Source organism: Dysidea avara, chromosome 5, assembly GCF_963678975.1.
Source record: "Dysidea avara chromosome 5, odDysAvar1.4, whole genome shotgun sequence".
Taxonomy (NCBI): Eukaryota; Metazoa; Porifera; class Demospongiae; order Dictyoceratida; family Dysideidae; genus Dysidea; species Dysidea avara.
Genome location: NC_089276.1, coordinates 26,626,511 through 26,643,717, shown reverse-complemented (window position 1 = coordinate 26,643,717; position 17,207 = coordinate 26,626,511). Strand labels below are relative to the sequence as shown.

The 17,207-nt window shown below is 36.9% G+C and overlaps 3 protein-coding genes and 1 long non-coding RNA gene across 6 annotated transcripts in view; 2 read left to right on the top strand and 2 right to left on the bottom strand.

Annotated features, from left to right (window-relative positions):
* The window catches only part of LOC136256907 (ankyrin repeat domain-containing protein 13C-like), a 230,799-nt gene that overhangs the window by 61,900 nt on the left and 151,692 nt on the right, over positions 1 to 17,207 (top strand). The gene's annotated exons all lie outside the window — the stretch shown is intronic.
* Positions 1 to 17,207, bottom strand: part of LOC136256908 (transitional endoplasmic reticulum ATPase-like) — a 196,530-nt gene that overhangs the window by 88,616 nt on the left and 90,707 nt on the right. The gene's annotated exons all lie outside the window — the stretch shown is intronic.
* LOC136256913 (uncharacterized) lies at positions 8,986 to 11,467 on the top strand. Of its 2 annotated transcripts, none has more exons than XR_010701731.1 (3): positions 8,986 to 9,343; positions 10,494 to 10,833; positions 11,076 to 11,467. It is a non-coding gene; the product is annotated as an uncharacterized lncRNA (long non-coding RNA). The 2 variants fall into 2 exon arrangements; XR_010701732.1 differs by having other exon boundaries at positions 8,997 to 9,343; positions 10,494 to 10,565; positions 11,076 to 11,466.
* LOC136256904 (uncharacterized) overlaps positions 13,894 to 17,207 on the bottom strand; it is an 80,404-nt gene continuing 77,090 nt past the window's right edge. Inside the window, exon 17 of the mRNA XM_066049967.1 lies at positions 13,894 to 15,040. Coding sequence (XP_065906039.1) covers positions 14,087 to 15,040 — 954 coding nt within the window. The 3' untranslated portion in view covers positions 13,894 to 14,086. The remainder of the gene's footprint in view (positions 15,041 to 17,207) is intronic.

The following is a 17,207-nucleotide window of genomic DNA, read 5'->3' as shown; positions in this document are numbered from 1 at the left end:
TTCATGAAGAGGGTAATTTATTTGAAACAAGTTCGAAAAACATTTCACCCATTGTTTTCTCATTACCACACCTTTCTGTTGGTAATGCAGCACACACACAAAAGGTAAACACAAAAACACACTTTTGTACTACAAAGTCACACGCACGCACGCACACACTAAAGCAAAGCTTTTGGTAATAGTATAGCAGCCAAGCACACACACATTAAAGCAAAGCTTTCAGCAATAGCATCAACGTAATTCCAAAAACCCAGTTTGAGACCATTGCTAAAGAGCACACACTAGATCTTTATCTGTAATATTCTTCCCTCTGGTTCTTAGGTGGTCTTCCAACCTTGAATTTCTTGTAATTTCTCTCCTTTCATCAAAGTTCTGATGCCAAGACTATACATGTGAAATTTTCTGTTGCTCATTTTAAACTCTGCCTACACGAAAGTAACAGGAAGGATTCATAAACTAGATATAGAGTGACATTCTCCAAAGTTAACATTTGTACTGAACCTTGGAAACTCTTCAGAAAGTAGTTCACGAAGCTCAGTAAAACTACACAAACTTGTACAAATATCGCTCTGAAATGCCCTGTAAATAAGCATTCTCCCTCAAACAACACCCCTATTATTAGAAAATTTGATCCATTAACACTTCCAAGGTCAAAATAAAAGGGTGGGAAATGTTAACACCGTTTAGGAACATTGTGTCACTTCAAGAAAACTACACAACGGTAAATAGCGTTGAACTCCACAGTAAACAACAAAATGACAGCGCGCTAAAACACACAAATAAGAAACTTACCCATCCAATGTACTTCATATAGCCATAGCTTCAGCTTTAACGCACGAAGAATACGTGCACTGCACGCCTGCTCGAGTGCCTGTCACTCAAAAGCTCCACCATCTTTTACTTCACCAGCGAAACAGCGAAACGCGCATTAATTTACGAAAATAATAATTTTATAGTGCGTTGCCAATCCCTATTATAAGTCTAGTATCTATGGTTTGATTAGGGATCATAAAAAGTAGGGAAACTAGGAAGTCGCCTACACCTGCAGATATATGTACTAGTGTACATTAATCCCTAATTCAGTCATGGATATAGACTCAATTAGGGATTAATGTCCACTAGTATATCTGTAGGTGTAGGCAACTCCCTAGTTTCCCAACTTTCTTGATGATCCCTATTCAAACTGAAAATTCCTTATTTTTCCTTATATGTAAACACATAATTGTGCCCCTTTCTTTTTTGATGACTCCCACAGTAAGGAGAAGCCAGCCATAGACCAGCTTTGTGGCTTGCTATTACAGAAAGAAGTGATATTTGTACCAAAATAGCTAAGCTTTGGAAAAGGGGTGTGGCCCTCCAAAAGGCCAGGGTGAAAAAGTTGTGAAATCAAAGGTGGTGGCTAAAAAATGGCTGCAATGATGCTAACGCCAATCATTTTAATGATCATGATCATTAAATGATTGGCATTAGAATCATTGCATCCTCTGCTACCTTTGATTTCACAACTTTGTAAATCTGGAGGGCCACACTATTTTTCAGCTGGCTGTTTTGGTATAGATTTGATCTAACAGGACTAAAATGTTGAAAAATTTTCTGGAGGAAGCATGCAACCTTGGGGCACTCCTTGACAAGCTCCCGTCCCCCTTGACAAGCTCCCATCCCCCTTGACAAGCTCCTACTCCCATAGGTACAGAAATGTACCTGAGAATGCATCAGAAACAGTGATCACTTTGGTTTACTTTCAACTATTTAAGAATGCACTAGAAACAATCTTAGATACAAAATTCCTTAGAGGAACATGCCCGTGTGCACATCCCTTTACACTTATAAACCTTAGAGTCATTTCTTGCATACAGAGATACCATAAGATAACTGTAATTGTATCATATTTTTGTTTATTATAGATGTACCAGTATTTCCAACTGTTACTGCAATTGTCACTTTGGAAAGTTTCCTGGCACAGCAAACATCAGCAGAAAAATTCTTAGTTCCACGTGACTATAAAAAGTTTGATGTACGTATGTCTGTCATATAACTCCTTACTGATTGTATTATGTTGTATTGAATACTGCATGGGTAGAAAGCATGCCATAAACAATACCACTAGAGCTTTATAACTCTTTAGTGAATGATGCCATCTAAGTTCGAAGGGAAAAGTGTGCTTTATTTCCATACTGTACCAAAGTGTGCTATATTTCCAGAGGAGGTTGGACACGATTTAAGCTCCCCTAAAACAAATTATGCGAAACTCGTTTTATTGAAGAGGTTTATACATCGATCTTAGTTTAATTCAGTAAAGTATCATTGTTCTGATTATCATACAGTACGATAGTACTGTATAGTAAGGACCACAAAGGAGTAGGCATGGCCCACAAAATAACATCACCCAAAAACCAGCCTCAATTTCCCCTGATGACGATGAGGCAGTATTGGTTAGGTAAAACTAAGCCCAAACAAGCTTTCAGATCGACCCGAAATGCTTTCAACAAGTTGCTACGGAATTTAAAAAATTTTATTCAATGGAATTTTCTACTGACTGAGTAACTGACTGAATCCTTCAGACAAGCGTAACTCGATACGGCTAAGGCTACGGGCTTGATTTTTTCACTGTTTGACGTCGTTTCATCCCGAGAGGTGCCTTTTGGCATACTGCAGTACATACAGTGCATTCTTCATGGACTTACCAGTGTCCTCCTTTGTGTCCCATTCATCTTTGCTGACAGCGAAAGGTGTCGATTTGGTGGTAGCACGTGATAGCTTCCCTTCGAAACAGAAATCAGCTGTATTTTTCATAGTGGCTATTTTGATTGCAGAGGTGCTTTTCGAACAGTTCTTGATTTGTACTGCTGTGTAACGGGTTGAATATAGCCGACAGCGAAGCATAATGGATACTTCACTTTTCAGACGATAATTAATATAATTGGGACGCGCGGCATGATTTCTTTCTTTTGGTATGCATGGATTGCAGAGGTGTTTTATGAACAGTTTTTGATTTGAAATGCTGTGCAATGGGTCAGGGCCAGAGCCCACGGTCCAGCATTGGCCGACTTGATTTTAGTGAAAAGATTGAGTTACTCTAATTGAGCAGTCATCAAAATATACTCTAACAGAACAGTCATCGTGATACTCTCATAAAGCATTCAGTATAGAATATAGCTTATAGTCTAAGCCATTACATCTGTGTTAACTGTCTTAAAATTACCCAGTGAGTCATCTGCATGGCACACTGCATTGAGCTAATTGATCATGCATGTCATGCATTATTAACATGCAGTTACAATCTAAAACTAAACTTTCATTTTGACAAATTTTTGTTTATACCAAAGTAGATAATCTCTGATTTACAGATCATATTAGATCAATAAAAACTGAGTGTGACCTTCATTGCAGTCCATGGATGGCCGGACTACTCAAATCTCTGGGCTCTGGCCCTGCAATGGGTTGAACATAGCTGACAATGAAGCATAATGGATAGTTCACTTTTCAGACGATATAGCTGGGGTGCGCGGCACCATTTCAGATGCGGTATGTGTGGGCTCACCAGTCATAATAAAATTATTTACAAAAAAAGTTAACAAACAAGTACTGAAACAAGCTGTAGTGCACGATATTGCACAGTAGGAATATAATAACACTTTTTATTGTTTTACTGTGATTTAATATCGTGCACTACTCCAGCTTGTTTCAGTACTTTTTATTGATGTGCTATGATCCCTACTCTAGTTGAAATTCCAAAATGTTTTGTGTACTTGTAGAATACGTACGTGACAAGTCTGGAGAAGTTCTACACACCAAACCACAACTTATTAATTTCACCCCAATCATCAAGCGCTTTTACAAAACAAAGTACATCACCTTGAAGCTTACATGAAGCTTACATGAAGCCCCATCCAAATATCTAATCAACCCCAGCCAACCCCTTCATTTTTCAAATTTGTATTATGACTATTGAGGGTCATGTGAAATACCAAATAAAACAATGCAATTAAGGGTAATATATTTATGTGGTGCTTAGAGCTTGTCCAACCTCCTCTGCTATATTTCCATCAAAGTGTACTTATTTTCCTTTGTGTTGTAGTAAAGGTCACTTTGTGTGCATGTGACACAACCCACGGAGACACTGGAATTACCACACTTACACCCACTAACAAAGCTGTCAACAAAGTTACCTTAGAAATTAACAAATAAATGGCTACTCATGCAAATGTTTGTGTTTCCATTACAATAATCATATGACTCAGTTTTAAATTGTTCACTAAACTGTTCATCGCTGTAAGTCCAGTGAATTCTTTGTGGCTGCTTAGTATTGATGCCTTCAAGTGGAGAGTGTAATATGAAAAATATATCATGAAGGTGTGGTTGAGAGACAAATACTAATGGCACTCGACTTCACCTCATGCTATATTTGGCTCATGACCACACACCCATGCTATAGTTTTTCCATAGCGAGAAAGCTAGTATATACTCGCGATTAGCAGAAGGTAAATTAGTAGCAATCAATGCTGAGCTATCACACAATTTGAGATCTGTTAGATTCAGAATTAGAACAATTTTAATAACCAAATGTTTTGATTGCAAATGAACAAAACTGTTCTTTAGCAGTATAAAGCTGATAAAAGGTAGCATATCAAAAGACTGAATTGTTTCATAGTTGATATTCTAGGCACAGAAAGTATTATAACAGTCCAAATAACAAACCAATGTGAGAGTAGGGATTATCATATAGTACAATAGTACTGTATAGTACCATAAATGAGTAGGCGTGGCCCACAAAGCAACATCACCAAAAAAACCAGCCTCAATTTTCCCTGTCGACGATGAGGCAGTATTGGTTAGGTAAAACTAAGCCTAAACAAGCTTTCAGATTGACCCAAAATGCTTTCAACAAGTTGCTATGGAATTTTAAAAATAATTTATTTAATGGAATTTTCTACTGACTGCCTGATGCTGTCATACAAGCTAACTCGATAACGGCTTAGGCTACAGGCTTGATTTTTTCACTGTTCGACATCGCTTGAGCCAGAGAGGTGCCTTTTGGCATACTGCAGTACATATAATGCATTCTTTATGGACTTACCAGTGTCCTCCTTTGTGTCCCATTCATCTTGGCTGACAGCGAAAAGTGTCGATTTGGCGGTAGCATATGATGGCTTCCCTTCTGATAATGGAAGTCGTCTATTATTCATCGTGGCTGTTTTGATTGCAGAGGTGCTTTTCGAACAGTTCTTGATTCGTACTGCTGTGTGATGGGTTGAACATAGCCAACAACGAAGCGTAATGGATACTTTACTTTCAGACGATAGTTGATATAGCTGGGGCGCACGATACCATTTCTTCTTTCAGTATGCATGGATTGCAGCGGTGCTTTTCGAACAGTTCTTGATCCGAAATACTGTGTAATGGGTTGAAAATAGCTGACAACAAACCGTAATGGATACTTCACTTTTCAGATGATAATTGATATAGCTGGCGCGAGCGGCGTCATTTCAGATGCGGTATGCATGGGTTCACCAGTCATAATAATTATTTACAATAAAAAGTTAACAAACAGGTACATAGAAAAATTTGGAATTTTTCAACTAGAGTAGGGACCATAGCACATTGATAAAAAGTACTGAAACAAGCTGGAGTAGTGCACGATATTAAATCACAGTAAAACAATAAGAAGTGTTATACCCCTACTGTGCTCAAGATACCATTATGGAAATGCACAGTAGGGATATTACACTTCTTATTGTTTTACTGTGATTTAATATCGTGCACTACTTCAGCTTGTTTCAGTACTTTTTATTGATATGCCATGGTCCCTACTCTAGTTGAAAATTCCGAATTTTTCTGTGTACTTGTTATGAAGGATTTGAAACTAGGGCTGAGCGATACTGCCATTTTAGTATCGCGATTGATACTAAAGCCACTATTCACGATACTGAATAGTTCACGATACCTATAAATATAGCTGGTGCTACGTAGTGTATTATTACTCAGTATACTTCAGGAAGTCTTAAAAGGTAGCATCAAAACCACTGTCATCCTTACTTACAGTAACAGTTATTGTAACACATGCTTTGAGGTTATGTTATGGTGTTCACACCTCTCTGCAGGGGTTATGACTTACAAGGATTTTTAGCCTGATACAGCATAACAAATGGATTTTTATTGACAAAAATTTATAGTATCACAATAGTTAATAACAAAATATCACGATATCAATTCTTTCAAAATATCACGATATATTGCTAAAACGATAATATTACTCAGCCATATTTGAAACCTTATAGATGGATGAATTCAGCAGCTAAGTATATGAAACAGAGGCAACCAACAAAAAAAGATTTGAATACTTTTAGGCATACAAACAGTAAGGAATCAAATGAATAGTCCCAGCCCTATTCAGAATTCATTTAGTAGTAGGACAGGATGATGAGAACAACTGAGGAAGGATAGCTACAGTCTATTGAGTGATGGAAAGTTTGTACAGCTATCACATTGTTTTACAAGTGTGTGTTTTGGGTTATGACCATCAATACAGCAAAGTTCAGAAATTATTTTAAAAATAATATAGAGGTCCATCAAATACACATGCACATCTTCTGTTTTTACTTAGTTATGTCACACCGTGTGTATTCTGTACATATATTGTATTTATACAAATATTTTTATTTCAGATCAAAGCAGCACTAAAGAAGAAATGAACAGCTAACACAAAATATTATGCCATTATATTGTATGATTCTTTTTATACATAATGCTATACTGTATGTATACCTTTTATATATTTATTTGATGATGGAAAAGCAGTCATCACTCAAGCCTGGATGATTTTGACAGTGAAATTTGATAGTGTATTCATGTAGCTCTGTGTTCATACAAACTCAAACTGATGATAAACCAGTTTTACCAGATACAGTCACATATACTAATGTTTGAGCCTCAAGTAGTTCATTAATTACATCATTTAACTAGTCAGATAACCACATTCCATTTATTAGTCTATAAACATTGTTGTAACACCATATATAGTAGGGCTGGGACGATGCTTCGTGGGTTCGAAGGTTAAGTAAATTTCGAATTATAAAAGTATCCTTCGAAGCTTTGTAATGCACTCATAGTATACGAAAGAATTACAAATAAACGTGGTTATCGTTATTGCAGCTGCTTATTCCTCTTGTGTGATCAATGTTCGTCTCTTCGCGATTGATCTTCATGTGCCACGCCCACTTTTAAACCATCGCAGTTCAGCTTGCTACCATAGTTGCAGCCTTAAAACACCTTATAAAGTGATAGATAATGCATGGAAAGTGCACTTTTAGCCATTTCTCGGTGTTTACCTGTGCACGATTGTAGTATAGCGGACACGCCCATTTGCAATCGATCGATCGTGTCATTCAGTACTGCTGCTTTGCACTTTACAAATGCTTACAAACTTATTAAATAGGTTTAGAAAGATAAAACCTAAGAAGGATGTGCATAAATACAAGAAAACCTGTAACTTGAAAGCTAACACCGAAACTTCGAATGTTCGAACATTTTATTAGCAAGTATTCGAAGATAAATTTCAATATTCGTCCCAGCCCTAATATATAGGCATGTACTGTACAATCATTGTACTGGCTTGAATTAGCGATTTCCAACCTACCAATTTTTCACACATATTTTTGCTACTTAAATTATACACCTTCAATAAATGTTTCACAAGCTGCCGTTCCAGGAAATGGTAGCCAATGCTTCGTACTTTGTAATGCACTTTACTGGATTAAAATCCATGAGGTATTTATTGAAATACAGCAAATCAAACTTTGAGAAATAAAAATCCCCATAGGGAGTCCATACAAATAATTGCGTACGTAATTCTAATCCCATCCAAAAACAGCTTATAGCTGTAAAAAAAGTGCGCGTCCAAGTAAAGCAGAGTTAACTGCGACAAAAAGTAATGATATCATAATGCGGCCATGTGCGAGGTGTGCAAGTTGTAAAATTAATATTAGCTAATCAGATAATACAATGTTATTGTTAAAGTGTTAATGAGAACTATGTGATGCTGCTATTTTTAAGTGTGTGAGCATCTTCATAAATGCCACACAAATTTAATTCTCAATAAAGCAATGTGTATAGATTCTCTGATAGCAATAAATAGTTTGAGTTTGGCCACCTTTCCTTTGTTCGTAGCATTGCCGTATACAGGAAAGACGGCCAAACTCAAACTATTTATTGCTATCAGGGAATCTATACACATTGCTTTATTGAGAATTAAATTTGTGTGGCATTTATGAAGATGCTCACACACTTAAAAATAGCAGCATCACATAGTTCTCATTAACACTTTAACAATAACATTGTATTATCTGATTAGCTAATATTAATTTTACAACTTGCACACCTCGCACATGGCCGCATTATGATATCATTACTTTTTGTCGCAGTTAACTCTGCTTTACTTGGACGCGCACTTTTTTTACAGCTATAAGCTGTTTTTGGATGGGATTTCAATACTTTTTGTTAGAATAAGCAATGCACTGTTGATAACAGTAAGTGAGTTTCCATGGTTTTGACAGAAACCCCAGATTACAATGACAGAATATTAAAATATAACTGTAATTTTAGTGGCCAGGGCCGCCCACATGGGGGGGGGGGGGGGGGGGGCAACTGGGGTATTTTTCCACCTGCCCCAGCCCGAAAGGGGCCCCTTGAATACCTGTTTAAAGAAAGATCGATATACTCTAATAGAGCAGTCAGGATCTAGACTCTTCCTTGCCCCTGGCCCCTCTTTAACTCTTTTCCCTGGGCTCTCTAATTTCTCTGGACGGCCCTGTTAGTGGCATGCAACTGCAGTCAACTACCACCCATTTTAACTAGTAAACCCTTAATAACACTTTGCCTTTCATCTTGTACTGCATTAAAACGATCAAGATACTCTATTAGAGCAGTCACAAAACAGCTGTAACACAGCAATCAATATTTAGCATACTTACAACTTCTGCTTAGCATCGGATTCTATAGTTTAAATTACTAGCTACTTACAGACTTTACAATATAAAAATATGGCACTTGTAGAAATGTGACTGTTCTATTAGAGTATCTCGATCTACTTCAAGCATTGACTGATTCAAGTGAAGAAGCTACGCCCCTGCCAAGAGATCTTGTGAAATGAAATGAGAATAGTAAAGAAAAGGCAAGTATGTACAGAGACAATAGAAGGGCGCGTAATTATGTCCTGTTGTAAATAAACGCCTTTAAAATTTTTATTACTACTAAATAAGCGCACAAGAATAGGCTTGTGAGGCTGTTGTCTCCAAGGTTGTCTCATTACTTGTCTTTTCGTGTTGAAGGGATTTAGTCACAATTGGTGAGTTTAACTATACATGTATTTGTGTTGTAAAACTTAATTGTAAAAAGGCGATTAGTACATATCATGATAAACATGTATTTGTCACAGTAGAGTCTCTCACAATTATTACGAGACATTGGACCAGGGTAAAAAAATTTACTGCTATATTTAGAGGTTGTAGCGTTTGTATATCTTAGTATCTTAATAGAGATGGATTTAGTGTGTGACAGCGTATGAGACAGTGAGTGCTGGCAGCAAGGGGCAGCCAATCTGTTAGAGCACCAAAGGCACTGCTTAAGACTTAGGCAGTTGGCTGTCAGCCCAAAGTGTAAAAGTTTCACTATTGGTCCTTATAAGCTCCTGATGAAGAAAGTGATGAAGTCATTATCCATAGGATATATTTTTCAGAGTATCCATTTCAGTTCTACAATACAGTAGCCAAGCATAAGATGAACATAGCACAGCATTCCGGTGGTTTAGTGGTGACCACAACACTGCCTGAGGTAAACTGTGGTGAGATTTGAGACTACCGGAAGCCCTGGAATGCCTTCAACACATAAAATACCAAATATCTAATGCCTGGCTTTCATCCACAGTGGACCTGTCTTGGTGGCCACTTGTACAGAAGGAAAACAGCTGCCACACAGTCTTTTGAGCAAACAGCTAGTTTCCACACCTCTTAATTATCAATTTGTAAAATCTTGAGCAAAATTGTGTGTGCGAGCAAGTGTGATGTTGTGCATTGGCAGTGCCATGTATATGGTTGCTGCCTAGCATTGACACATCACGAGTATTGAAGTCACAATGTGTTACTGTATCATCTATCTAAATACAATCTCTGAATGTGTCATTTAGTGTAGAGAGCAATCTTCCACAAGAAGTGACCTGCAGGTTTCAGTGTATATTGTTAACCATTAATATTGTTCACCATTGTGATTGTGAACTGTATGTACAGTGAAACCTCACTTAGTGGCCACCTCTTTAATAAGACCACCTCATTATATTGGCCACCTCTAGTAGATCCCAAATATAGCTAAGCAGTACTTTATGACCTCATTAATAAGGCCACCTTGTTATTCAGGCCAAATTTTTTGGTTCCACAGCTGGCCATATTAATGAGGCTTCATTGTACTTATGTGAATTTTTATTTTTCGTAACTTTTCTTCAGGTTTACTGATGGGCACTATGAAGCATTGTTGACTGGTCCGTACATAATTTGGTGACTTGAATTGCTAAAACAGTACGTAGCATGTCTTGTATGTACATGTAATGTGTTGTAATGTGTCCACACATCCACACATCTTAGAAATAAATATAATTGTATTCTCTATACTCAGTTCCATTGTGCCACTGGGTCATAAGTGGGTTGAGTATGGATCATCCAGGACATTTGAGTCACATTTTGTCCTGGCCAAGTGGATCTCATCCACTGACAGAATATACAGGATCACATCACGTGTATAAATTACGGTGGAACTTGTTTATTGCCACCTTCACTCAATAAACAGGTAACAGTGTATAAATTCTCAATTGGAATTGGCTTTTCAAGAGAGGTTGTCTTTCTATACTGGTGGCCATTAAGACAGGTTGTACTGATAAAGTGTACATACTAGAGATGCAACAATATCCTCCACTTAGTGTCGTTTGATAGTGATGCAATGGAGACTATGTATTGTTGCATTTAAATACTATACTATTATATTGCAACTCTAGCACATATTTATAACAGGAATGTTTGTTAACTGTTTAGACATACTGGAGCAACACCCACTCATCTGGATTCTACAAATGGAGTCATATCAACTTGTCATCATACTTACCTGTTAGCTACTCCCATTGTGTTTGGATGAATATACATGCCGTCATGTGAGACTTGCTACCATGGCGGGCCACTGGAAAACATTTTCGTAGCAGTTATATTACAGTCATTATTGTACAATTCTTACATTATTGTTGTGAAAAGTGTTTGGTATTCATGTGTCCTCTGTATGTTGTAATTACATGTGTAATTTTTGTGTGGGGGTGCTGTAAAATGCAATAATGCATGGTGACAATTGGCTAGCTACATGTGCTAATTACTCGCAGCTTGTGTCAACAACTGGTAACCACAGTTGTACTCTGTGTCATTCTTTAAGCCGCGCCCTTAGAGGGACAAATTACGTCATGGTGGGGGCAACTAAATTCAAATTTAAAAACGAACGATGGTATGTAGCACCATAGATTATATCTGTGGACTATAATCTATGGCAGCACACTTCTTTGTGGCTATATGCACTGATTAACTACATAGAGCGCCAGTTCATCAATACCCAGTGACCGCAGTTGTGCTTTGCGTCATTCTTTAAATTCCGAGTAAAATTCTTAGAGAGCAAATTACGTGGGGGCGACTAAATTCAAATTTCAAACTAGCCATTCTCGAAAACAAATGTTTCAATCTGAACGAAACTTTTAGAACAGTTTAAAGATACATTGCCCTACATGCCAAGCGAGTATTGCGGAAAACAACAATCTGGGATTTGTATTTGGCCTCTAGGTCGACTGAGGACGACTGAAACTTCGTTTGGTGCTGAAGTTAAGACTGTAGGGTAATCATGTATGGTGAAATCGATGATGTGAATCTTGAGGCGATTGAGTGAATACTGAAGCGATAGCAGGGCAATCAATGTTTGGAATGCACAAAGGAACGCAAGGCATACACATGCGGTTGCGTCTAACCGCATGCGATAAAAAAAAAAAAAATTAAAAAAAAAAAAAAAATGAAACTTCCCCTTTGATGTCGGCAATCTCGATCACGAAACAATCGGCATGGATTTGCTTCACTGCTTGTGTGGTAGTTACTAGTGACACGATGAGTTCAACCCTAGAGTTTCAGAGGGATAGCGTAAGTGGCGGGTGAGTTACAGGAAGGCCGAATTTGACAACGTTCGTTCCTGTAAAATCCTCACGTAGTGGTCGCGTCATTTATTGTCTGCGGCGCGCGTTTCTGCTTTACTGGCCGCGCGACTCACTACCGTGAGTCTTGATTGGAAGAATGTGGCACCTGTGATAGCCGAAGTTTCCGAGTGTTTCCGCGTGAATCTGCTGCTGATGAGGACGAAGAAAGTGGTTCTGGGCAAACCGTATATGCTGATTTCGATTTTGCCATGTGTTTTTTGATTGGAGGACGACTGATGTTGGATTACGATGGAAATATGGCCCTTTTAAAGGTAAATCGTCATCTAGCACTGCTCAGAATTCAGCATTACAATCACCCTGGGCTTCAAGGCATCCTCCTGCATCGATGCAAGTATAGTTTGAAGGTGAGCAGTTTGTTGTCTTGCGCGGAATTGCAAAATAAGGTTCAAGGTTGAGCATAATCTTTTCAAAAGTGGAGACTGGCATGTGATACCAACCTTACATGGCTTGACACTTACCTGTTGTTATATTCTGGTGTATTTACTGCTGTTTTGATCCATTTTATAGCAGCTTCAGTGATTGTAATTTTGATCAGCAACTATTTATAATTTCTCTTCGTAGTATCTTCGTGGTATAGTGATGTCATTGTGTTATATAATAATTATCATCCTTAGTGCTTACAATGTGACAAATAAAGCTGAGCAGTGTCCAAACAAATCTATTTTAAAAATAATGTTGCTTTACATTGTGTTATTGATTGTCATGTTTCCGAAGTATGTGTTAATTGTGACTTGTGATGCCAGTACTTGCCATGTTATAAAATATTACTAATTTTTCTAGTTAGTTATCCCTGAAAATGTATTAGGTACACAATACACACAGTTTTATCTGTGAATCACTTGCTTTATTCATGTAATATTCTGAGTGGTCAGTCTACAAAGGAGTGGTCACTTTTGATAGGTTTTACTTAGTTCATATGCTGTTCTTCATAAAATAGATATGTGGTGAAAATTTCATGTCGTTATTAGTTTCCTATCTAGATTTATGACACTTTGAACGTTATGTTTGGTGCCATGCAATATACATAAAAAGCACTGAAAATGCTGTACACAAAAATCATCACACTGTCAACTTCTTTTCCTTATATCTTTTGGTAGGAACCACTGATTGAGGTGGGGTTTGCACTAAAATGACTCTAAAGCAATGCACAATATTTGTCATACCAATGAATGTATGGAATGTTAATTATTTAATTTAGTTGGAAATCTCTACTTGAATACTATATGGAATATTCTGTGATCAATTCAATTACCAAAATGAGTGACGCTTATTCAAACATTGCTCAGTAGGTTGTAATCTTGAGCATACTAGATGAAGCCATAGATGTGTGACATATTAGTTTTAGTGGATTATGCCTGTACTATTATTAGTACCTTCAGAAGAATAACTAAACCAGTTTTTACCATATTTAGCTTCGATAGCACATGTAATAAATTGATATGTTGTGTAAGTGGGAAACAATTTTTGTATGTACTTGTATGGCTTCCGGACCAGCTAGATTTAAAGTTACCAATAATACCCTAAGGCAATATATGATTTTGATGTGTCATCTCTAATCATTTAATATACCCATACTCAATTTCCACAGATAGTTTGGTAGTTTTACAGTTGTATCACAAAATGAACAATTTTTAATTTTTGTACAATTTGTCACTTACTAATTATACAAATACACTACAAGCTATTGTGAAGGTGTTAGTGTAAAGTTGAGAAATATTATTTAAAAAGTACACACAATACTATTGTATTGGTATATTATAATTATCAAATAATCAACAACTGAATAATAATAATTCAAATATTTATTTATACTCTATCCAACTGTCCAATCATCACACTGGTGAGGCTGGTAGCTCTAGTAGTCTCTATATTCCTATTATCACTACATCCTCCAACAATAATGATGTTGTTATTTATAGTAACTACTGTTGTTAGGGCACATCTGATGGGGAGGGATCCTACTGTCCTCCAACTGTTACTAGTATCATCATATAACATGATGTTGTCTTGTGTCTTGTGTTGTCTATCACTTCCCCCTACAATAACAGGAGGTGTGGTGTGGGGGACAATGGTAGTGTTCCAATATGGTGTTTGGCATAGTTCACTCCATTTGTTGTTATCATCATGAGATTGTACTATACTATCTATAGTAGTAATGTATGTTGTCTTGTAACGACTGTTATCTGCACCACTATATCCTGTGATGGTTATGGAGTTGTTGCAGGTAGTAGCACTAATGGCACACATTGGTTTGGGGAGACATGTTTTAGTTTTGGTCCATTGATTAGTGTTAGTATTAAAATATTCTATACTATCTTGTGCTATACCATCTTCATCTTGACCACCAGCTACAATAGTATACTGGTGGTATGGTACTACTAAAGGTCTGTTCCTTGCACATTTCATATCACCATATAAGGTAGTCCATTTATCTTCTTCTAGTGTTAGTACTTTATTAGTTGGCCTGCCAGTATTATAGTCCCTCCCACCAATCACAGTTAACACATCATTGATGTTGACAACAACTCCGTAACATTGTGGGAGAGCAGCTGGTAGTTTAGTCCACTTGTTCTCCCTCAGGTTGTAGGCAAACACATAATACTCATCATTATGATCTGGGCAGTCCCCTCCACCAATATAGAGTATGTCATTGATGACAGTACCATATGCCAACCTCATTGGTACTGGAAGGTCCTGACATTTGATCCACTTCATCTTGTATTTTTTACTTTTTAGGGAAAGTCCCAATTCTGGAAACTCCTACAGAAATGGATTACATCACAATGAAGTCTACAATAATGTGAGTTTGTATTATATCATATTTAATGGTTGCCATGGAAATGTGATTTACATTTTTTGTGTTTGTGGTAATGTTTACTGTACCACTTTCACACCTCAGATCAAAGGGAAAAGTCATTGTTTATATCACATATTACACTAGTACATGTTAACATGATTTATACTAGTGTGTATATCTGATGTTACATTGTTAGGTATATCTTGTTAGAAATCATCAGATTTCTTTGATGGATTTTACTATCTCTCTCTACCATAATATAGACACATTTCTTAGGATTGATTGTGGGATTAATTTTTTTTGTGGTATTGTAATAATATCCTGAGGAAATTCTTTGACTGAAATGGAGCAGTTTTTAATGAAATAAAGTTAACAGGTTTATATTACTGTTGTGATAAAGGCAGTTTCCTGGGGAAACCACCCATCCCTACTGAGTATAATGTATTTTGTGGTAAATAATTGGATTTATAAAATTCATCTCATTACAAAGATATAGTAACTTGGAAGATAACTAGTCTAACAGGTTTTTATCAAACCTGTTTGTGTTACCAAGTAACAACCACATCCCCAGTAACACTACACACAACACATGGAGGTCACATGCTAGTAGTACAGGAAAAAGACTTATTGACTAACATCATTGCAGGAATTTGTTAACTGGCACCTTTGATATCATCTTTTAACATTAGCAATTTACTGTTATCATAGCTGTGCTGTTTTTTTGAATTAGGTTTAGTAGTTACCAGAAATTTCTACAGTAGTATCAATAATATTTCAGAGCAAATCTTATCTATCTAAAAGATTTATGACTCGCTGAGTGAAAACCGGCCATTTTCGCGAAATGCCACATAAAAAATTTACACATGCTTTTAATCGCTTTTATATGCACTGAAATTTAATAAAACCTATACACCACTGAATTCATCTGTTTATGGAGAGTAAACAAATCTTTGTTTTACGTTTGCACAGCAAAGGATACATGAGTTATGGGTGTTTATTTACGATGCGGTAAAAATAACATTCACCATTGTCACTTCTTAGTTGGAATGGCCTTCGTCTTTGTCAACATGGAGGAGTACAAGGAAAGCACTATACCTTGATTGATTTGCCAGCTCATGGTGCACAGATTGAGCCAAGTCCCATCTTTGTAGCTTGTTTCATTATGAGTTATGATCAATTATCTAAGCACCTGTAATTTATTCCTGCATTGTTGCTGTGCAAATCTGTCAAGTGCAAGATCATTCATCATAAAAGCTGGCTGTCCACTCTTTTGTTACTATAGATTACAGAGATGCAATAAAATGGAATTCAAGGAATGTAAAAAAATGGCCGGTTTTTGCTCAGCCGGTCACATATATACTTTATTTCTATACACTGGTGGCTGTTTCAATGTAACGCTTGTGGACATGGAGTAGTTTGTGTACACTAGTCAATGTGACTACTTTATTAGAGTAGTTTGTGTACCCTAGTCAATGTGACTGCTTTATTAGAGTAGTTTGTGTATGCTAGTCAATGTGACTACTTTATTAGAGTAGTTTGTGTACACTAGTCAATGTGACTACTTTATTAGAGTAGTTTGTGTATGCTAGTCAATGTGACTGCTTTATTAGAGTAGTTAATGTATGCTAGTCAATGTGACTGCTTTATTAGAGTAGTTTGTGTACCCTAGTCAATGTGACTACTTTATTAGAGTAGTTTGTGTATGCTAGTCAATGTGACTGCTTTATTAGAGTAGTTTGTGTACTCTAGTCAATGTGACTGCTTTATTAGAGTAGTTTGTGTATGCTAGTCAATGTGACTGCTTTATTAGAGTAGTTTGTGTACCCTAGTCAATGTGACTACTTTATTAGAGTAGTTTGTGTACTCTAGTCAATGTGACTGCTTTATTAGAGTAGTTTGTGTACTCTAGTCAATGTGACTGCTTTATTAGAGTAGTTTGTGTACGCTAGTCAATGTGACTGCTTTATTAGAGTAGTTTGTGTATGCTAGTCAATGTGACTGCTTTATTAGAGTAGTTTGTGTACACTAGTCAATGTAACTACTTTATTAGAGTAGTTTGTGTACACTAGTCAATGTGACTACTTTATTAGAGTGGTTTGTGTACACTAGTTAATGTGACTGCTTTATTAG